The 23,258-nt window shown below is 41.7% G+C and overlaps 1 protein-coding gene across 1 annotated transcript in view; it reads right to left on the bottom strand.

Moving 5' to 3' along the window:
- Nucleotides 1-1,450: 1,450 nt before the first annotated feature.
- NIT2 (nitrilase family member 2) overlaps nt 1,451-23,258 on the bottom strand; it is a 570,156-nt gene continuing 548,348 nt past the window's right edge. The window contains exon 10 of the mRNA XM_044071381.1: nt 1,451-1,814. Within this exon, the coding sequence (XP_043927316.1) occupies nt 1,723-1,814 (92 nt within the window). The 3' untranslated portion in view covers nt 1,451-1,722. The remainder of the gene's footprint in view (nt 1,815-23,258) is intronic.

The following is a 23,258-nucleotide window of genomic DNA, read 5'->3' as shown; positions in this document are numbered from 1 at the left end:
CCACTTTCTTCTGTTCTTGGATGCACTGATTCTCTATCCCTTGGACTGTCTCTCTGCCTGGAGCTTCAGTTCTGAGGATGGCATGTCACTTTTATGGCCTAAGTCCGATATCAGCCTATGTCAGATATACTGCGCACCTCACGGTAATGAAAGACTGGTATATTTGCCAACATTGGGTACCTGGGCAGGCAACTCCCTTATGTAATTAATACTTTTCTTTTCCACTTCTAGCTGATTTTCTCTTATTTTCTCCAGATTTCTACTTTACTGATATCCAGCCAGTATGATCACTAACCAGTAAGTGAATTTTACCAAAGGTGTTATCTTTTACTGGCTTTTTTAACAGCTCTTATTTACACTTGGAAGAGCTCTAATGAAAATGTTCTTCAGTGTGCAGTCATTTTGGAATCCATTTCTTACAAATTCTTAGTAAGAGCTCAGAGTCAGTAAGCTGGAACAAGTGACTGTGGACTTGCACTCGAGTAGTGTACATGTACGCTGCAAAAAATAAAATGAAAATAATAAAGCACTGGTGGTGTAGAGTGTTAAAGTTCTGATTATGACCCATGTGACCACAGTTCAATTAACATCTCAGGCACTTGATGGCACTGCCATGAAAGGCTGGGCACGTCCATCCTAGTAGGAAGGGGCACAAACTATCACAGTCTCTAGCAGGAGGAATGGTACTGCAAATAGCACCCTGACAGGTGAGTTTGGCTCTCATAGCCAGTGCTTGGTAGTAGCCTTCATTAGAAAGTGTATGGAAGCACAGACACACTTAAGGAAGAAGGCAAGATGGGTCCCAGCAGTGATGCAGGGAATAGTGTTAGGACTATTAAAAAAACATCCTGAGCTTCTGGTAAGCTCATGAGAGCTGACTAGGGAAGGCTTGATAGTCGTCAGACAAAGGGGAAAAAATTACCTAGAAAAATTGACCAAAGCTGGCATGGGCGAATGCCCCTTTTATCCAAGACACAAGTCTACATATCCACTTGCTTCAAAGTTGGCCTGTGATCTGATGTATGCCCAGGTCTGAGAGTCAGGCTGATGTCAGCTTGTGGCTGATTACCATACATTATGCATACTTACTGCACCCGTGACCTTATGATGAATATTTACCTGCTACAATTAGGTGCATTCAATTTACCACAGATCTTCTGTTGGCGTTTCTGTATGTAAATGAAACTTGCTCCAACTCTTCAGTTAATATAAACACAACCATACTTGCCCTTCTCTGGCTCTCTACTGAGACATATGTCTAGGTTTAAAAACTGTTGTACTACAGAGAGATGCCATATAGTCCTACTTCATTCAACAGCAACAACATATAGATGCCCTTTCATATGAATGTTGTTTTCCCATCCAGACACCTGTGGGAAGCAAACAGAAGTTAATGCTGTTACGATTGCAGTATGTGAACTGAAACCAGGTTAAAAAAGTCAAAATTAACTGCTGTTTACAAACTAATTTATTCACTGTATTATAAAATCTGTCTTAAGAAAGCCTAATTAGTATTAACATTTTTATATGTAACATCAATGAAAAATTTAAATATAACAGATAAACACTGCTGCAATGTGGACTCATTCAGTTCATGATTAAGTGCAAAAGGTGTTCTGCAGGTCAGGCTGAAATTTATTCTTCATGTAGTCTGAGTGATAATACATTCACAAGTGTAGTCACAGTAACAGAAAACTCTGTGTATCTATGTGCATGAATTCATCACTCTTGTGCCACCTTCACACCATAAAGATCATGTCGCTTCTGGAAATGGATAGGAATTTGTTGGCGGACTTCAGCAAGATACTGCAGATCTAAAAGAAGACATTGGAAATTATTTGCATGAGGTTTCACAATACAAATAAAATACATAGGATTATCAATTACTGTTGCAGAAAAGTACAGTTGCGTAAGTTCTATTTATCTATTGCAGTAGATGTTCAAAAACACTGCCTTACTGGAATTTGGGTAGTAATGCCCTGCTACCCTTCCTCTGGCAGTCTACCAAAGCTTAGATGCCCTCTCACTGCCTGTCTGTGGGTGCGATGGATGAATCACCTGAAAGTACAGGGACTGTCTTTCAGACTCATCGACAGGACCTTTTCAGTTTTCTATGGTCCAGCAGGAACAGAAGATGAAATGCAAGCTTTGTGAATGCCTATTGTTGCAAACCAAAAACCAGACACACACACACACACACACACACACACACACACACACACACACACACACACACACACACACACACACACACACACACACAAAACAATAAAGCCCTCTGAGGATAGCTCAATGGTAACTAACATCAAATTATGCACTTCAAAAAGGGAGATGCTGGGTGGGTGTTGCAAGTATGCCAGTATTCTACGAACATCTACTATTACAGGTAAAAAGAACTTGTGCAACTGAACTATGTTCAACAAACACACTGCCTTTCTTGCATTCCGGTAGATTCCCAAAGCTTACCCAACCTGACAGGAGGAAAGATAAGGGTCAAGAAGCACCTGGAGAATGGCCCTAACAAAGCGTGCTCTGGATTTAAAAAAGGCATCCAGCTTACAGTGCTTCATTAAAGTATGAACAGAAGACCAAGTTGCTAATTCTACAATACTTCGAGTCAATGCCATTTCAATACTCCACTGAAGGGGAAAAGGCCCTGGTGGAATATGCCTTTACCTTGCCTGCATTTGTCTTGCCACAATAACAAAGGACAACCAATGAGCAATGGTTTGTTTGTTTAGAGAAAGGCTAACCCTTCTTTGCCCCTGTGAAGGAAAAAGCCTTTCAGCCTTCCTGAAGGGTTTTGTTTTGTCAAGGTTGTACCTGAGCTACCAATACACATCCATTGTATGAAATATCCTCTTTCCCTTATTTCTGGGAAGAACACAGGGAGGTTAACAGACTGATTAAAGTGAGTTCCGAGAGCACTTTTGGCATAAAAGAGGGGTTAGTGCATAACAAAACCCTATCCCTGTGGAAAATCAGGTAAGGTTGTTCCACCATAAGATAGAGCAACAAGCAAAACAGTTTTCCACATTGAGAACTACAGATCACCCCGAGCAGCTGGTTCAAAAGGTGGTAATTCAAAGTTTCCAGGACACAGACGAGATCCCATGAAGCAGGAATTTGCTTGTGAGGAGCTCTCATATGCAATATTTCACTTGTGAACTGTATTACCAAAAAAAAAAAACTGACAGACAAGCAGAGATAGCTACTAAATGCACCTTAATGGACATATATGACAAGCCATCCTGAAGTAGCTCACACAAATATTTCAAGACCAGAGGGATGTTAACCTGAAAGCACCCTCAGTTCCCATTTAGGCACCACTTAGAAAACCTCATTCATTTGTAAACATAAGAATTTCTAGTAGCAGGTTTTCTGGTCTCCTTTAACAACTAATGCACATCCTCATGACACAAATACTTAAAAAGATTCAAGACTGAATCTTTTACGCTATCAACTGTAGTTGATCTAGTCACACCTGAGACTGTGTACGCAAATCCAGAATGTGAGGAAGTCTGTGGTAACTGCCCTTGGCTAATACCAACAGAAGAGAGAACCAACATTGCCTGGGCCAATAGGGAGTCACCATAATGACTTTTGGAATTTCTTTCTGAACCTTCAAAAGTATATTGTGAATCAGTGGAAAGGATGGAAATGCATACAGGAACATTCCTGTCCAAAAGAATGAGAATGAGTTTGTTCTCCAAGCATGGCTACAAGGATGTCTGGAACAGAATTCCGCCAGCTATCTGTTTTGAAAGGAGGTGAACAGACCTATATGATGCATTCTCAACATCTGGACTAGATCCTGTAATACCACTGCTTTGAGATGCCACTTGTGTGGGTCTGCCCAGAATCTGCTTAGGCTGTCTGCAATGTTTTTTTTTTCCGATTGGGATGTATGATGCTTGAAGAATCAAAGAATGCTATAAAACCAGCTCCCAGGTCATCATTGTCAACCAGCACAGAGGGTATGACCTTGTACCCTTGTTTGTTAAGGCACCATATTACTGTGGTGTCTGTAATCACAAGAAGTGGAGAAGGACTTTCAAGGCATTGATTACTGCCGACATTTCCGTGACACTGATGTGTTTCCATGTGTTCTTGGGCCCCAAAGTGGCCTGCACTTGCACTCCCACTGACACAGCTCCCTAATGTGAAGATGGATGAATCTGTCTGGACAAGAGGGAAGAAGAGAAGTCCTGGATTGATACTCAGCTTTGCTCTCCTCCACTGTTACTCTGATCTAATGAAAGGCAACACCAGCAACTGGGATTCTAGGGAATGTAAGTGCTGGGTGCAACAATTTTAGACATACCACTGAATTCTCCCCATGGGAAAATGGGACAGTGGTATACTGAGAATGGGTCTATATCAGCATTTCGAAAATGTAATAGTTCGAATCACAAAATATTGAACTGAAATGATCAAACTATTAAATTTTCGAATGCCGATAGAAAAAAGCAAATTAAAAAAACAAAACCTAAAGGGTGTAGGCAGGGGGGCAAGCCCCCATGCACCCCCCCACTACTTAAATATGCCAACTCCGAGACTGCACTACATTGTAGTAAATGGAAATCTCCCCTTACGGAGATTTCCGTTTACCCGTTCGATGTTCTGCACTTTCGGCATTCTCGCGTCGACAATATCGCATTCGATATTGTCAACGTTCAAGATGCTGATAGGAACCCACTAAGAATCATGCATGCCATGAGCCTTAACATTTTTAGGAATTCTCCTGCTGAGGCAGCATTCCTCCTGGAGAATTTCAGAAACACTATCTAGTAAGACAGGACTTTATCTTCAGGAAGAAAGGCTATTCTTTTGTTGATGTTAATTACACATCCCTGGAAGACAGGTCTTTGCAAAGGCGTTAGGCACAACTTCAAAAAGTTCAAACTGAACCCTAGCTGGGAGAGTAAGGTCAAGACCTTCTCTAGTGATTCCAAAACACATGGACACAGACTGTACACAGAACAGGAAGACGTCCAAGTCAAGAAAAATTTGAATGCCAGGAGTCCAACTGTGGGCCACTACAGAAGCAAGGCATTGGTAAATGCTTCATGTGCCCTACAGCTCAAATGACAAGGCAGAGGACTGACAAACCAGACACAACAAATCTCAGATATCACCTGAAGTGGTATGCAGTCTTCAACTCCAGGATCACCATGAAGCAGTGGTCTGACAAAAGAGGAGGCACTGTCTGTAGAGGAGCATCTTGAAATTGGAGACCTTGACTAAGGCATGCAGAAAGAATAGGTCCAACACTGTATCCATGGCATCTCTTTTTTGAAAACCATGAAAATTCTGCAGTAGAAACCTTTCATTCTCTCCAAAGGAGGGACCGGTTCTATGACACCCTGAGTTAAAATTTACAAGGGTATAGTAGGGAATAACAAAGTCTGGCTCAGCAGGTAAGGGGGATCCCCCTCGAATGGAAGAGGATGTTCCTTCCACTGCACCCTGTAACCTCTGTCAATGATGATGAGCACATATTTGTCAGAAACCACTGACAGCCAGGCCACCTTGTGTAGAGCTAAATTTCAAAATGGTGTACCTGCAGGGGGACTTGAGAAAGACTGGTATCGCATCTTGGCATAGTCGTAGGTTGGAAATGGATTATCCTTTTTGGGAAAGGAACTCCTTGTTAGATTTAGTGGAGTTCTTATCCTGCTATTTCCTTTTGGTGCCTTGGTGTTTGTTTGGCTGGGACTTCTGTTTGCTGGGCCTCTGAAAATTATCTTGCCTAATGGAGGGAATCTTGAGAATATGGAACATTTTTGACAACCCTTCATCAGTTTACTTCTGTTCATCCCATTGTTAAAGGATCTGATTAGCTGCTGTACTAAACCCACAATCAGAGTCAATTGCAGCATTCATAATCTCATTTTTTTAACTAATCAGAAAACTTTTAGTTCTGCAATTAAGCATAATTCCTTATCACTACTAACGTAGCTGCATTTTTAGAAAAAGTAAGCCCCCTCCAAGGCACTCGTTAAATCAAGTTTAGACACAAGAAACACTGGAAACAATTTTTTTGACACAAACTTTTTGCTTAACAGATAATGATGCTAGAAACATGTCTAAACTATACATATACCTCAATACACAAACTTCCACATAAAGCACTGGTAAATACTTTAAAAGCTACTGACATGGATTGTGTCAGCTTCTTTCTCTGTGATTCTAGCCACTTCCCTAGCTTATCTGAAGGGACTGGGTTTGATGAAGAAAGTGTTTTTACTGGAAGAGGTTGCTGGGGACAGAGAGGCAGAGTCTGCAAACAAGAGGGCTTGGAGGCCAGGCATGAGCAAGCACACTCTGAATTTATTAAACACTGTTTTAGGGAGACTCACTCAGCACAGGAGAATTGCAAGCTGTCTTAAAAACATCCTTCAATACTGGGATCAATGGAGGGAAGGTCACCACATCTAGGGCCTCATCTTCCAAAAAGATCATATACCCTGCTGATATTGGGGGCAGAATATCATTGCTCCCAACTGAATACATTAGTAAATCTAGCCATCATTTGTGAAAAACAAGACACCTGTTGGATTTCAAGCCTGTGTGTCATCTGAGGAAACTGACTGATCAGAATGATGCTTCTGAAATCTCAGATTCTGGATCCCCGAGAAAATCGTGATCCTTGGGTGGTTGAACACAGTTGGGAGAGCCAGCATTACCCATAACTCAAGTATGGACCCTGTAATTAACTGCCTGAACAATGGATCTAGCCATAACCACTATCAGGTGGAAACAGTCACAGACAGTTGAGCTGCAACATGGTTTGTTTTCTGTGTCTTTTTTGCATGCACAACACTAGTGGGAGGATCCCTGAGGGAAGACGGATTGACACTGGCAATATATTCTGCACTCTTGACCTTCCCTGCACCTAAAGAGTTTGGTTCTTCTGCATCTAAACCAGGCCATGATACAGACCTAGGGGACACGCCTGACCCTTGTGTCATACACAGTTGTGATACAACACCAGGGACCTGGAGGGAAAAAGAAGGTGAGTAGTCTGACAGCCTCCCCAAGGCTACCGTGGGGTCAAAAGCCATATGCTGAAACCCATTTCTTAATTTATTTCTCTGTTTTGTGGGTGCACAATGGATAAATGGTGGTGGTGCGAACACCATATCTGAGTCAGTGAACGAAAAACTAGACAGATCAATAGCAAGCAATGGCTGCATGGTCAGTCCAGTACAAAACTGACAAATCCCACTACTCTCCCTCTGAATAGCAATCTGAAGTCTATTTCTTTAGGAATACTATTCTGAAATGTTGAGAAAATTACAGTAGTTTCAGTAACACAGTTCAAGGCATACAACCCATCACAAAAATCCCCCAATTTTAATAAACAAAGACAAGTATCATCCACAAATGAGTAAAAAAAACATAAATCAGCCTTATACAAGGATTAAAGTATACATTTATAAAACAAATTCCTGTCAGAAATGTTTAAAATACAAAATGGCGCCAGTGTGATTTAAATGAAAAAATGTTTAAAAAGCTGTAAACTTATTTAATTACCTCAAATAATCATAGCAACAAAGAAAAAAAACAGCATATTTCCCTGTCAAAACTTCCAGGTGAAGCTTTTAATCAATGGAAATAAGTGTGATTAACTTGCAGCTCTGGAAGGCAATGAAGGGAACTGTACTAAATGGCCTTAGTACAGAAACTTTACCAGTAGCCATAAAACACAATACAATTGTTAAAAACACACAGAAACCAATAATTGGCTTAAAATACACAGTATACATCTCTTACTGCAAGTAAATTAAAACTCCAAGCATATACAATTTCCCAATCAGAAAAACCAAGCAAAGCAGCAGACTACATTATTCAAGCACTGATAGAGAAAAGCAGAGGGAGGAAATAAAATCCAAAAGGTTTTCTTATCTGAGCTCAGCAGCTCAAGAGATACAGCGTAAGGGGCTGTCTTCAAAGAAATCCTTCTCTTACTATCACACTAGAAAAGTTGAAAGTATCCTGTCTGTGGGTCTGAAAGGCAGTCCCTGTACTGTCAGGTCCACCATACCTACAGACAGGCATCGGGAGGGGCTCTGAGCTTTGAAAAAGTACAGTTGTGTACACTTACCATAAATGTAGATGTTCGAGTGTATTCACTGTTGCAGTCATCACATTTGGGTTATCCGTGCCAGGGTAGCCCTTGGCCGGCTTGAATACCAGAGGCTTAGTATTTCTGCGTCGGTTGCTGTCACTTCAGGACTGATGTCAGGTCGTCAGTAGTATAAAATAAGGCAGCTGACACCATTACATCAGATTTTCTTGCCCTAACCTGTCAGGAACCCCCAAGTAGGACCAGGTTCTGGTGGAAGAACCCCACCAGTAGAAAGTAAATACCAATATGTCTCTTGTAAGGGTGATGGAGGGATGGAAACCAGGACTGCAACAGTGAATACACTCGAACATCTACATTTATTGTAAGTGTACACAACTGTACTGTGTTCTTCGTGTTTCACTGTTGCAGTCTTCACATTTGGTTTGATTCACAAAGCTGAGGAAATAGGTGGAGGCAGTCAAGAAATTAGGGGCTGGCCAGGATGCCCTGCAAGACTGCAGAGGCAAACCCTGCCCTGGATTTGGAGAAGAGAGGCAGGTGGTAATGTTTGGTAAAAGTGTGAACAGATGTCCAGGTGGCAGCCTCCAGGATGTCCCTGGTGGGGACTCTTCTGAGGAAAGCTGCAGAGGTGGAGGCTGCTCTGGTGGAGTCAGTCCTGACCCCCTTAGGGGGAGGCTTTCCCGGTTTGTTTGTAGTAGAAATGGATGCAGTGTGCTATCCATTTGGAAATGGTCTGTTTGGAGATGGCTTTGCCTTCTGCCCCTGTAGCAAAGCTAACCAGCAATTGATCAGACTTTCTGAAGGATTTAGTCCAGCCTAGATAGAATCTGAGGTGTCTGTGCACATCTAGAGAGTGCAGGATCCTTTCCCCCTTGTTCTGGGAATTATGAAAAAGGTGGGCAAATGAATGGATTGGTTGAGAACCACAATGGACACCACCTTGTGCATGAAGGATGGGTTAGTCCTGAGGGATACCCTGTCAGCATGGAAGATGATGAAGGGTTCCACAGCCATGAGTGTTTGCAGCTCAGGGACTCTTCTGGCTGAAGTGATGGCCAGAAGGAAAGCTGTCTTCCAGGAGATAAATTTTAGCTCTGCAGAAGAAGCTGGTTCGAAGGGGGCAGGGTGAGCTTTTCCAACACAAAGTTATGGTCTCAAGCTGGGGTTGGTGCTCTTCTGGGTGGCTTCAAATTGCTAGTCCCTCTTAGTAACTGTTTGATCAAGGGGTGTGAGAAAAGGGGCTGCTCAGTGGGAAAATGAGCAGAGACAGCAGAGGCATGAATTTTAATAGAGGAAAAAGAGAGGCCACTGTGTAGTAGGTCAGCTAAATAATCCAGGACAAGAGGGAGGGAGCGCTGTGCTATATTGGCTCCCTTAGCCTGAATCCAGGTGCAGAACCTTTTCCATTTGTCAGCATAAGACCTTCTAGTGCTAGGGCGTCTGGCCTCATGTATAACATCTAGAACCTCTCTACTGAGGTTGGCAGATTGATCGGGGGTTAGGGGAAAAGCCAAGCTGCCAAACTGACTGTCTGCAATTGGGGACGTATGAATTCCCCTTCCCTCTGGATCAGGAGGTTTAGAATCTGAGGAAGATGCCATGGTGGCAGTGGGGACAGGCTGCGCAGCAAGGGGTACCAGTACTGGCAAGGCCAGTCTGGAGCTATAAGAATTGTCTTTGGTTTTTCCTCCTTTATTTTGAGCAGTACTCTTGGCATGAGAGGTAGTGGAGGAAAGACACAGACCAATAGATTGACCCAGGGGAAGGACAGGGAATCCACTTTCCAAGTCATGCAGTGATGCTCCCTGGTGCAGAATTTGCTGAGCTGATGGTTGGTGTGGTAGACAAAGTGGTTGACCTTTGGGATGCCCCATTTCTGAGTTATTAGGGTGAAGGTATTTCTGTTGAGCTGATACTCATGTGGGTCCAGAAGATTTCTGCTTAATTGGTCTGCCAGAGAGTTGGGAGAACCTAGTAGGAATTGTGCTAACAGGTGGAGTTGCATGGCAGAGGCTGTGTGCCAAAGGGTCATGGTCAGCCTGCACAGAGGGTAGGAGTGTGTCCCTCCCTGCTTGTTCATATACCACATTACAGTGGTATTGTCTGTTTTGATCAGGAGATCCCCTGGGGAGAGAAGGGGCTTGAAAGCTATCAAGGCGTACTGGACAGCCATCATTTCTTTTTGGTTTTTGTGCAGAGGGATTTGCTGTGGGCTCCATTGGCCCTGTATGCACCTGCCATCCAGGCATAGTCTGATGCGTCTGTGGTGAGGGTCTGGGTGGCGGGGGGGGTGGTGAGAAAGGTAGTCCCTTGTTGTGGGAGCATGCTGTTGCCCACCAAAGAAAATCTTTTCTGAGGCAAGGAATTATAGGTATAAGAGTCTCCAGGTCTTGAGAGTGTTGACACCAAAGGCTTTTTAGGTACCAGTGAAGTTTCTTCATTTGCAGTCTGGCATATGGAATGAGTAGTATGCAAGATGCCATGAACCCCAGAGCTTGCAGGATCTTCCTTGCAGATAGCTGGGGTCTGGTGGCTAGTTGAGAGAAGTGGGCTGTCGGAAAATTTTGTTTTTCTGGTGTAAGGAATGCCATCTGGGATGCTGTGTCCAGGCATGGTCCCAGGAAGATAATCCTTTGGGTGGGCAGCTGTTTGGATGTTTTTTCATTGACTGTGTACCCTAGGGAGGTTAGTAGGGACTTTACAAAGACCAGGTGTTTGAGCAGCTTTTCCTGGCTGTCTGCCTGAATTAGGCAGTCATCTAAGTATGGGTAAATCTGGATATTCCTTTGTCTGCAAAAGGCAATGGCTGGAGCCAGACATTTTGTAAAAACTCTGGGAGCAGTAGATAAGCCAAAGGGAAGCGCAGAGAACTGAAAGTGCTGAAATCCTGCCCTGAAAAGGAGATAATTTGTGCATGATTCCCTGATAGGAATGTGGAGGTAGGCCTCTTTTAGATCTAGGGTGGCTAGCCAAGCATCCTTGGACAGCATGGGTACCAGCTGCTGGAGGGTTAGCATTTTGAATTTTGGGATCACCAGGAAGGTGTTTAGAATGGATAGATCAAGGATGGGGCACCAGGTGCCCTCTTTTCTGGGTACCAGAAAAAGTCTGGAGTAGAAACCTTGGCCTCTCCGTTCTGCAGGAATGTGCTCTACTGCCCTCATAGAAAGCAGGGAAAGGACTTGCTTTTGCACCTCTGCCCACTAGTTTGGAGGTAGACCTGGGAACCCTTTTGGGGTAGGAAGGGTGTGGAAAGAAAATCTGTATCCCTGGGACACTATGTTGAGAACCCAGCGGCCGTTGGTAATGGTGGCCCAGGTGCTTGTGTGAAAGGACAGTTTTCCTCCTAGGAGTAAGTGAAGGTGGGCAGAAAGAGGGGGTGGGGGAGATGAGTCGTTGTGAGTTCTTACCATAAGGGGATGGCTTAGAACTCCCTGGTTTTGAAGTGGAGGTAGTCCACTGCTTAGATCTCTGCATTCCCTGTGGCTGCTGTCTGGGGGTCTGATTCCCCAGGGTCTGGGCTGGACTGGGTTAGTGGGAGCAGGAAAGGACCAGTGCTTGGTGGGACAATGCCTGCTGAACCTGGGTGGCTGGACCTGTAAGAAATCTTTAACTGTTTGCATAGATTTTGCTTGTTCTTCCATCTTTTTTAAGACCTCTTCTGCCTTAGTGCCAAATAAGTTGTCTTTGTGCAGGGGGGCATTCAAAAATTTAGATTTGACATGGTCTGGCAAGGGCTGTTCCTTAAGCCATGCATGCCTTGTAATGACAGATCTGGTGACTGCTGCCCTGCAAGAAGCTTCTAAGGCATCAAAACCACAGTGCAAGGTGTGTTTAGTTACTTGACTTGCAGAATGCATTAACTCTTGTAACTCTTTAGATTCTGCACAAGCAGGAAAGGATGACATTTTTTGTTTGAGGAGTTCCAGGGTATGTTGCTGAAATTTTAGCACATGGAACTGACAGTTTAGTGCCCTGATAGCAAGAGTAGCTGAGGTGTATACTTTTTTACCCCATCTGTCTACTGCTCGGGAATCCCTATCTGAGGGGGTGGGATTCTTAGCAGAGGTTGCTTTAATCCCTTTAGACCCTTGAGAAATTACCTCAGGGTCAGCAGTAATATTTTTAAAAAGAAATTTGTGTGAGTCACGGACTTTATAGTACCTGTCTGGTTTTCTGGATGCAGGAGGGAAGGTGTTAGGAGTCAAGCTGGATTCCAGGAAAACATCCTCCACAGCATCCAAGACTGGGGGGATGGACAAGGTCTGTGCTGTGGAAGATCTAAGAATTCCCCGAGTCTCTTTTTAGACTGAGGGTAGTCCTGACTCTCCCATTGGAAATGCTCCCTTAAGGTATGATGGGTTTCCCCAAAGGAAAAATCCTCTGGGGGAGAGGCGGAAGGGATGGAGTCCTCTACATCAGAATCCTCATAAGTAGAGAGGAGTTGCATGTCTTCATATTCAGATGCATCAGAGTCATCTGACTCTTGTTCACACAAAACTACAGGGGACAGATCTCTCTTTCTTTTGGAGGGGGTAGCTTGGCTTCCTCTGATCAGCTGATAAGGTCTTCCGCCATTTTAAGCATTTGAGACTGAGGTAAGGAAGCAGTTGCCTGAGATTGGGTCGTCGGTTTCTTGGGTATGGCTTGTACCCTGGGCCTAATAAACTCAGTCGTTTTTGAAAGAACGGTGGTTGCAAAAGAAGATGGTTTGTGTCGAGAATCGGTAGTGCGAAGGACTTCCTCAAAAGCCCATGCCTGCTTAGTGGCTCCAGACCCATCCAAGGTAGAGACGACTGCAGGATCCTTAGTCGAAGAAGAGTTTTGCGGCATACCGGACTCTGAAAGGGTCTCGGTAGCGGTCTGCGAATCCAGAGAAGTGGGCATCAGGGGCAGCAAAAGTGCCTCACTGAGGACCGGAGAACTGATGACTAGCTTAACGGAAGCATCGTTGGTAGGTTTGGACCTGTGCGGTCTGTCTTTGTCTTTATCTTTAGGTTTTTTTTCAGAAGATCTGCTGTCGGATGGCTTACCAAAGCCATATTGGAGTTCAAGGACTGTAAGCGAAAATATCTAGCTACAATAAGGGCCCGATGACGGATAGTTCTGGCATTGAACAAATCACAGAAGCGACAGCGGGGGACGTCCTGGTCTGGGCCTAAACAAGTGACGCAGTAAGAATGAAAGTCTCGGTGTGGTATTTGCTTTCCACAGGTGAGACAACTGTTAACGTTTTCTGACATTGGTTAGTGCAAGAAAAAAGGATCCCCAACGGGGTACTTAGCTTTAGAATACTTCAGCTTCAAATCGGTAGACGAAACTCAGGTAGCGGTTGACCAGCACTCGTGTGAACTGCTTCTGCTTTGGGCTCCACAGCAAGAAAGACTGATGTAATGGCGTCGGCTGCCTTACTTTATACTACTCACGACCTGACGTCAGTCCTGAAGCGACAGCAACCGATGCAGAAATACTAAGCCTCTGGTATTTGGGCTGGCTGAGGGCTACCCCTGGCAGGGATAACCCAAATGTGATGACTGCAACAGTGAAACATGAAGAACATCTGCTTCAGGATCCATGGCAAGAAAGGCTGATGTAATGGCATCGACTGCCACCATTTATAGCCCTGATGATCTAACATCAGCCACAATCTCAGGACAGCCGACGCAGGAGGGAAATCCTTTACTCTGGTATTCAGACCGGCTGAGTGCTACCCAGCAGGGATAACCCACAAGTGATGACTGCAGCAGTGAAATACGAACATCTACTATTAGAATGCCAGTAAGGCAGTGTTTGTTGAACATCGGCAAAATTATATAAGAAATTTACTAACATAAATCTACACTGATCTGCCTGCAGCAAGCAGCACCTTTAGTATTTAGTCATAAGATATACAACTCAACAGAACACATCGACTATCATTCTTTAGTTGGAGTTGTATATAAATGTAAGTTATTTTTAAAGTTTATTTAAATTCTCACTGGAATGACCTGCTCACATTAACTGCAGTAGAAGGTCTGAAGAAGAAAACAAACAAGCATTTACCAATAAAACACCCAATTCTGCCACGCAGATAAAGCCAAACTTGTAAAACAATACTAAGTAAAACAAAAGAGAAAACTACAAGCCGGAACTACAATGCTCTTAAGAAACGTAGCATTTTATTAAACATGCAAGAAAACTTTCACCACCAAGGGCTTCTTCATTCAAATACTAAAGTCCATTAGTCCTATTTAAATAGTCATAGGTTATGTGATAAAAGTATTTGAATTACAACTAAATAAGACTATTTACAAATATATACACACATCCAAATATCTACATATATAAAAAAGCATATTTTATAACATTATGCATATAAATAATATTAATATTTTCATAAAAACTTTTTATTACACGAACTTTTCACTTTAATTTATTGTTTATTTCCTTCAAAATGGGTTTTATGGTGATGTTTTCATTTAAACCAGGAGTTTTGTGAGCTTTAAAACGTAATATCCACTTATTCTCTATGATCTCAGTATATTTTTGTAAGTCACCCCTTAAATATTTTCATTAATATTTTGCAAGATAAAATATCTAAAATCATGTGTTTTATTAGTCTCTAATATGTCTATATACAGCATTTGTCTCAAGCTGTCTCCATATGTCCAACTGATGCCCATGTATTCTGTCCTTAAGTTTCCGATTTATTTTGCCTATGTAAAATCCATTACAAAGAATGCATTTACACATACATATAACATTTATTGTATTACAGGCCCCTTGACCTCTAAGATGAAAACTTTTTTGTATGACAGGCTGTAAAATTTGAGTATCAGTATAGATGTAGTTACAGAAGTGACAATTCAAACATTTTTGAGTACCAGATTTTTGCATCTTATATTTATAAGTATTGCTCTTGTTCCTTGTAACATAGTTTATATTTTAAATTACCTAAATTCTTATATCCAAAAACTAAACTATCTGATGTCATATCTTTAAAGGCCGATATATGTTTTAACATTGGCCAGTGTTTCCTAATAATCTGTTGAATCCCCCTTGTGTTCAAATAAAATGGCAATATACATCTAAACTTCAATGTATTTGCCTTACCTCTTTTACTGACATTATTTTTCTCAGAAAATCTTCACATTTATTTCTTATTTGTGTTTTTAATCCTTGTATCTGTTTGTCAGTATAGCCTCTATGAAGAAAATAATTAGCCACAGAGTTCAATTGTTTTCACATGACATCTTTATTTGTGTTTAGTCTAACCACCAAGTAAGTTGATGTTGGACTACGTTATTAAAAATATGTGGGGGGGGGGGGCTGCATACCAGATTTATGTAAACAGGTCTAAACATCTTTCTTAAAAAGAGTGGCATCAATAAATCCTTTAACATTTGTATTTAATCTAATATCAAGAAAATCTATTTGAGTAAAATGGATAGTATATTTAAAACATAAAAAGCTAGATGTTGAATGTATATATTAAAAAAACTTATGAAAACCATTTAACAAACCTTTTCATGTAATAAATAAATCATCAACAAATATTGCATCTTTAATAAAGTGCTATGTTTCTTAAGAGCATTGTGGTGCCAGCTTGTAGTTTTCTCTTTTGTTTTATTAAGCATTTACCAATATTTAATACAGATCTGTACTGAGATGGTCTATAAAATGGCAGTTAACCCAGTCAAAACACACTGTGAATATGAGGCTATACTGTATGTTTTGGGTAAACACACTAAAAACAGCCAGTGCTGTGAGTCTTCATTTTCCTAATGAAATACCGAAACATAATTTCAATAGTCTTCACATGCTTCACCGAAAATGTCAAAGTACTGGTTTTAAGATGCTATTTCATGAAAACAAGTAGGCATTGGCCATTTTTTCCAAATAACCCAGTTACAGTCACAACATTCTTAAGTATTAAAACTTCAAAAGAAATGTTTTATGTGGGTCACAAGCCAATTATACTAATATCTATCTATCTATCTATATATATGTGTGTGTGTGTGTTTATATATATATATATATATATATATATATATATATATATACACACACACACACACACACACACACACACACACACACACACACACACACACACACACATACACACACATACACACACTGACACATACTACCCCCCTGACACTCGCATTCACTGCCACACACATACATATACTCACAGACCACCCACTCCCCTACATCTCCACTGGACTTCACTGAACTTACAAGGACCACAGCTTCTTCTGAATTTAATCGGTGACCAGCATGTTTTGACCATGTTAACGTTTTTCACAGAGTTGTAATTTATGCACTCAGCAGCATAAATAAGTAGTGTAAGTTGGCAGGCACAGTAACTTCTGGGGGACAACACATGGCTAATTAGCATTAGCTACTCTTCTGGATTGACTCATTACCATGTACCATAGCCAGTGGGACTAGCCTCCACACTAATGTGCTTGCATATAGAAAATCAGTGAGGTAGGGCAGTCTCTCTATCAGAAAGGACTATTGTGAGGGGTGGCTACTTATGGTAACTCTTATCACTTGTTGCAATCCCTTCTGAATCCCAGGGTATGCTTGCCACATTAAATGCACAGGCCTAGCTTATTTCAACAATTTCACTCAAAAACATCAATATAGCCTTGTTAAACTGCTTGTGGTAATCCTTTCTGAATCCCAGGGTATGTTTACTACATTAAATGCACAGTCCTAACTTATTTCAATAAATTCATCCCAAAACCTGAGTACAGATTTGTTATATTACAAGGATACAGCCCCAACCAATCCATAACATTCTTCACATATGTACAGACTATGATATCACAAGTGAGAAAAAAGTCTCCTTTTGGGGAAGAAAAAAAGTCTTGAAAGTGACCACTTTTATTTATGATTTCATCCAAGTAATGGTTATAATCTAGGCTTCAAACCAAAGTGTCTAAAAATGCAGTTAATGGGTTATATTTACCAAATATAACATTGACTCATTACCATACACCTTGTAACCACCTCTTTGTGTATTACCCTCCGGTTATTTTGCTTCCCCATTCTTTCTATAATCATTTATTTTTTTTTTTAAACATGAAACATCTTTATTGAATTATCATGCAAGACACAGGCAATCTTACATTTACATAAATGAAAACTGTAACTGGCTCCTACTGTTTTCTAAAGATCCCAATTCCACTTGCTTTATCTCTGTTACTATATTCAATAATTCTAATAAAGTTCGTTTAGACTTTGATTTCCATTTTCTAGTAAAGTACTTTTTTGGCAGCCACCACAATTAGACTCAGCAAGGCCTTACTATGTCTATGCAATTCTGATTCTGTATCACAGCTCAAAAAATATCAAAACAATAATTTCCTTAGTTATACCAACTTGGTCACCCAGTATCTCTGACACAGCAGTCTGCAGGGAATCTTTAAACTCTGCCAACTCATTACACTCCAAGAAAATATGTCCCCAGATACCTCTTTCTTCCCCCATCACACCTCCATTTGTTGTCTACCTGAGGAAAAATACTTTGGAGTCTACTTGGAGTATAAAATACCTATGTAAACGCTCCTAAGCACAGATCCTAAATCTTTTAGACTTTGTTGCATATTTGGGAGACATACCTATATCTCCCCATTATTTCTTTGTGATGTGCTTAACCAGTCTGCCTTCCCAATCCTTTCTAACCTCCTCTGATTGATTCTTACAGTTACTGTGCATTATTTTATATGCTATACTGATTATTCTTTTCTTACTGGCAACTTCTGTTCTAGATTCTGGTAAAAACTCTACCAGTGCAGGTCCTTCATTTAGGACTCCCCTATTTCTTTCTTTTTGCCTATACTCTGAGATCAGTCCTTGATAGGGAAGGCAATCTCTAACCTGTACTCCAAATAAATTCTTGGTGTCTTCCCATTTTATTAACTTTCCCTCCCTAGTTATTTGCGCCCAACACCATGGTTCCTTTGCCAGTTTTCTCTAATAAATTCCAGCCCCCTCTTGCCTATTTTCTGTATCCCTAGTTGCAGTCATCCCTATTGGCAGAATTTCCATTCTCCATTCCCATGCCGGCTTAGTTTTTAGACTACTTTCTGCAACTTTATAAATATAATATTCTATATGATTATTGTTATTGTGCTTAAAGGTCTGTAAACAAAATCCCAGTCTCTCCTTATTTCTTGAGCTTCCCCCGTTTCATCATCCCTTTCCACTTTGAATTATACTTTTTTGCTTGTGCTATGTATAGGAGCTTTAACTGTGTTACACTGAAAAATCCCTTGGGTAATCCCAAAATGCCCTATTCTAATGGAAGAATCATCTTATCCCACTTGACTCTTGCAGTCCTCCCCTCTCAGATAAAATATTCAGCTATTTATTAATTGCTATCCACAACATCTCTTGTTGATAAAAATATACCTGACCTGTGTATAAGACTAAAGAGACTAAAAACATTTTCACTGCTTGTATCTTACTATCAATATCCAAATAACAGAGGTTCATAGGTGTTTACTAGGCTAATGACCACAAGGGCCCTTTTAAGCCTAGCCATGCATCCCAAATCTCTGACGAGTTCTGATAACCTTGATAAGTGTAAGCATGGGTCTGGGAGATGAACCATTTACAGGTTACCTGTTTGCATCAGAGATATAGGTGTCAAACCTGGGAGCTTCCATTGTCATAGTTTTTGTACTATCTTTTCTTTAGTCTCTTCCCACATACCCTTAGCTGCCACACTGGAATAATTTTTAATCCATACTCCAAAATACTTCATTGTGCTGCGGTAGCGTTGTCACCTCACAATAAGACGCTGTCCGGTTCGATTCTCCGCTAAAGCATCTTCTGCGTGGAGACATGCGTGAATAAGTGTACCTTCGTTGAAGGTTGTGCGTCAGGGCTGGCAACTCGGCACATAAAAATCTACTGCCAATCATTACTAGGTAAAGGTCTCCCATTCAAATTCCACTCGAGAACGGGGGTGGGGGGGGTAGGCATTGTTGCTGTTATATTCATTTTCATCTCTAGCAATCTTTTTATATTTCCTTGTTTTAATAGTGTCCATCTGCTCTTCTACAGATCGCAAAATGCAGGTGTATTCAAAGTTATTAGTAGCAAAGATGGGGTCTTGAATGATTTTGCTGTCTAATAGTTTTACGCCTTCCCCCAGTGATTCAATTTGTGTTTCATTATTTGTAATTACCATGCCCATATACTCAAATCCATAGCGGTCAAATAACCGGAGTTCTCTATGAAATTGAGAATTTGTTATAAGACCTGTTGGGTAGCACTACATTCGCAAACCCTTAGGAACAATTATCCTTTTGATACACTCCTTGAAATAATGGTTGTCCATTTGTAATTTTTTTATATTAAGCAAAATACGGTCTAATTGATTCAATCGATTGTTAAATGAGTGGTCAGTGTTCACCTCTCATACTCTGCTGGCAAACGGACAACTATTGACAAGCCAGTTTGATAAAATGGAGTTGGGACCATTTACAGTACTGTTTACATTGTCTCTATTAAAAATAATTAAAAATAAAATAAAAATACTATTACAAATAATGAAACAAAAATTGAATCACTGGAGGAAGAAGTAAAACTATTAGACAGCAAAATCATTCAATACCCCATCTTTGCTACTAATAACTTTGAATACACCTGTATTTTTCGATCTATAGAACAGGAAATGGACACTATTAAAACTAGGAAATATAAAAAGATTGCTAGATATGAAAATGAATATAACAAAACAATGTCTACCTCCCACCCCACCCCCATTCTCAAGAGTGACTTTGAATGGGAGACCTTTACCTAGACAATTACTCTGAGAATCAGGGAGTTGGTAACAACTTGGATGACTCTTTTTTTAGACGAAGAGGAAAGTACAGTTGTGTACACTTAGTGTATTCACTGTTGCAGTCATTACATTTGGGTAATCCTGCTGTCAGGTTGCCCTCAGCCGGCCTGAATTCGAAAATCTTGGGTCCTGCGTTGGCTGCTGTCGCCCCTTCCCTGACGTCAGGTCATCAGGGGTACAAAAGAAGCAGCCGATGCCATTTTCTTCAGTTTTTCTTGCCCCAGATGTCAGGTGCCCCTAAAAAGGATAGCCAAACTTTATATATATATATATTCAGAAATACATCAATAGAAATTTTACCTTCATCTATAAGCAAATACACCACATAGGTAGCATAAATCAGAGAAGGAAAGATAAGATCCAAAAGAAAAAAGGGGGAAGGCGGGTGGGTAACCTGGACTGCAACAGTGAATACACTCGAACATCAACATTTATGGTAAGTGTACACAACTGTACTATGTTCTTCGTGTTTCACTGTTGCAGTCATTACATTTGGGTAGAGTCCCAAAGCTATGGTTGGGAGGCTGGAACTAGACAGCAGTAGGAGCGGCTATAAGGGCCTGCAGAACTGCAGTGGCAAAGCCTGCCCTGGATTTAGAGTAGAGTGGCAGATGATAATGCTTTGTAAAGGTGTGCACTGAACTCCAAGTAGCCGCCTCTAAAATGTCTCTGGTTGGTACTCCCCTGAGAAAGGCTGCTGAGGTGGCTGCAGCTCTGGTGGAATGAGGCCTACTGCCTTTAGGCACTGGCTTGCCATGGTGTAAGTAGCAGAAACGAATGCTGTGGCCTAACCAAATAGAAATAGTCTGCTTTGAGATAGGTTTTCCTTGTGACCCTGCAGCATATGCCACTAGTAATGGCTCTGTTTTCCTGAAAGCTTTGGTTCTGTCCAAGTAGAATCTAAGCTGTTTATGTCCAAAGAATGCAGAATTCTCTCCCCCTTTGTTCTGTGGATTTGAGTAAAAGGTTGGCAGATGGATGGCTTGGTTAAGAGCTACACTGGACACTACTTTAGGCATAAATGTTGGGTTCGTCCTCAGGGAGACCCTGTCTGGATGAAAAATGATGAAAGGTTCCACAGCCATGAGCACCTGTAGCTCTGAAACTCGTCTTGCAGAAGTAATTGCTAAGAGCAGAGCTGTTTTCCAAGATAAAAACTTCATATCAGCAGTAGCAGCTGGTTCAAAAGGAGGCAGGGTGAGCTTTTCCAAGACATAGTTGAGGTCCCATGCAGGTATTGATAGTCTCCTTGGGGGCCTTATATTTTTGGCTCATCTGAGGTACTGCCTTAATAAAGGGTGAGAAAAAAGTGGTGGCTCTGTATTGTAATGAGCCGAAATGGCAGAGGCATGAATTTTAATTGATGAAAAAGATAGGCCTTTGTCCAACATCTCAGTTAAGTATTGCAAAATCTGAGGAATATTTGGTATCACTGTATCAGTTCCTTGTGCCTGGTTCCAGGCACAGAATCTCTTCCATTTTCCAGCATAAGACTTTCTAGTACTAGGCCTTCTGGCTTCCAGAATGACATCCATCACAGCTTTACTGAGAGGTGTTTTTTGTATGACTACATTATCTGCCATGCTGCCAAGTTTAATGTCCTGAGTTGGCTGTGCATGAGCTGATTGTTTTGCTGGGACAGTAGTCAAGGTATTTGAGGTAAGGTCCAAGCTGGGTATAGAGATAAGTTCCTTAGTACTGGATACCAGTACTGGCGTGGCCAGTCTAGGGCAATCAGTATCATCTTTGGCTTCTCCTGTCTGACCTTTAGGAGCACCTTGGGGAGGAGAGGCACTGGAGGAAAGGCATATACTGATAGGTTTTTCCAGTTGAAAGATAGGGCGTCCACTTTTCATGCTTATCTGTGATAAGTCCTTGTGCAGAATCTTTTTAGTTGGTAATTGAGAGAGGAGGCAAATAGATCTATGTCTGGGCATCCCCATTTCCTTGTTATCATGCTGAAGACTTGTGGATCCAGCTTCCACTCGTGGGGATCCATGAGGTTTCTGCTTAGTTCGTCTGCCAGAGTATTTTCCTTTCCTGGCAGGAATTGTGCCTGCAGATGTACTTGGTAAGTCAAAGCTGTGTCCCACAAGGTCATGGCTAGTCTGTAAAGGGGGTAAGAATGTGTGCCCCCCTGCATGTTTATATACCACATGTCCATGGTGTTGTCTGTCTTTATCAGTAGTTGTCTCGGATGAAGTAGGTCCTTGAAGGCTGTCAGGGCATTTTGAACAGCTAACATCTCTTTTTGATTGATATGAAGATGCATTTGGTTTGAGGACCATGTGCCCTGAATGCCTCTTCCTGCCATGTGGGCTCCCCAGGCATAGTCTGATGCATCCGTTGTTGGTGTCTGCCTGGCTGGAGGTAATGTGAATGGCTGTCCCTTGTTCTGGTGACAAGCCTTTGCCCACCATTGAAACTCCTGTTGCAGGCAGGGAATGAGAGTAATGATTGTTTCCAGGCTGTGGCAATGTTGAGTCCAAACACTTTTTAGGTACCACTGAAGTTTCCTCATATGCAGTCTTGCATATGGAATTAGTAGGATGCAGGATGCCATGACGCCCAAAGCCTGCAGAATTTTTCTTGCAGATAACTGAGCCTTTGTTGCCCACATTTTGAAACAGGTAGTCAGTTGCCTTTGTTTGTCTGGCATGAGATAAGCCATCTGGGCAGTTGTATTCAAGCTTGCATGCAGGAATGTTACCTCTTGTGAGGGTACTAGTTTTGATTTATTTTTGTTGACTGTGTACCCTAGGCATGTTAGAAGTCTTTTCACAAACGCCAGATGTTGAAGAAGAATGTCCTTGTTCTCTGCTTGAATGAGACAGTCGTCCAAGTAAGGATATATTTGTATTCCTCTTTGTCTGCAGAATGCAATTACTGGTGCCAGGCACTTTGTAAAGATCCTGGGCACAGTAGATAAGCCAAAGGGCAGTGCAGAGAATTGGTAATGCATTGAACCAGCTTGAATCTTAGGTAACTTCTGCATGATTGTCTGACTGGAACATGCAGGTATGCCTCTTTTAGGTCTAAAGTCACAAGCCAAGCATTCTTGCCCAGCATGGGCAGAAGCTGCTGCAAAGTCAACATTTTGAATTTTGGAATATCCAGGAAAGTGATCAGAATAGATAGGTCCAGTATCGGCCTCCAGGCCTTGTCCTTTCTGGGTACCAAGAACAGTCGAGTGAAATTCTTGTCCCTGCTCTTGCTCTGGTACTTGCTGAATGGCCCTCATGTCCATGAGGGATGAGACTTGTTTTTGTGCCTCTGACCATTGATTTTTTGGCAGATCTGGCCAGCAGTTTGCCT

This window comes from Protopterus annectens, chromosome 5.part0 (assembly GCF_019279795.1).
Source record: "Protopterus annectens isolate FY-2018-M chromosome 5.part0, PAN1.0, whole genome shotgun sequence".
Classification (NCBI taxonomy): domain Eukaryota; kingdom Metazoa; phylum Chordata; order Ceratodontiformes; family Protopteridae; genus Protopterus; species Protopterus annectens.
This window is presented reverse-complemented; position numbering and strand designations above follow the sequence as displayed.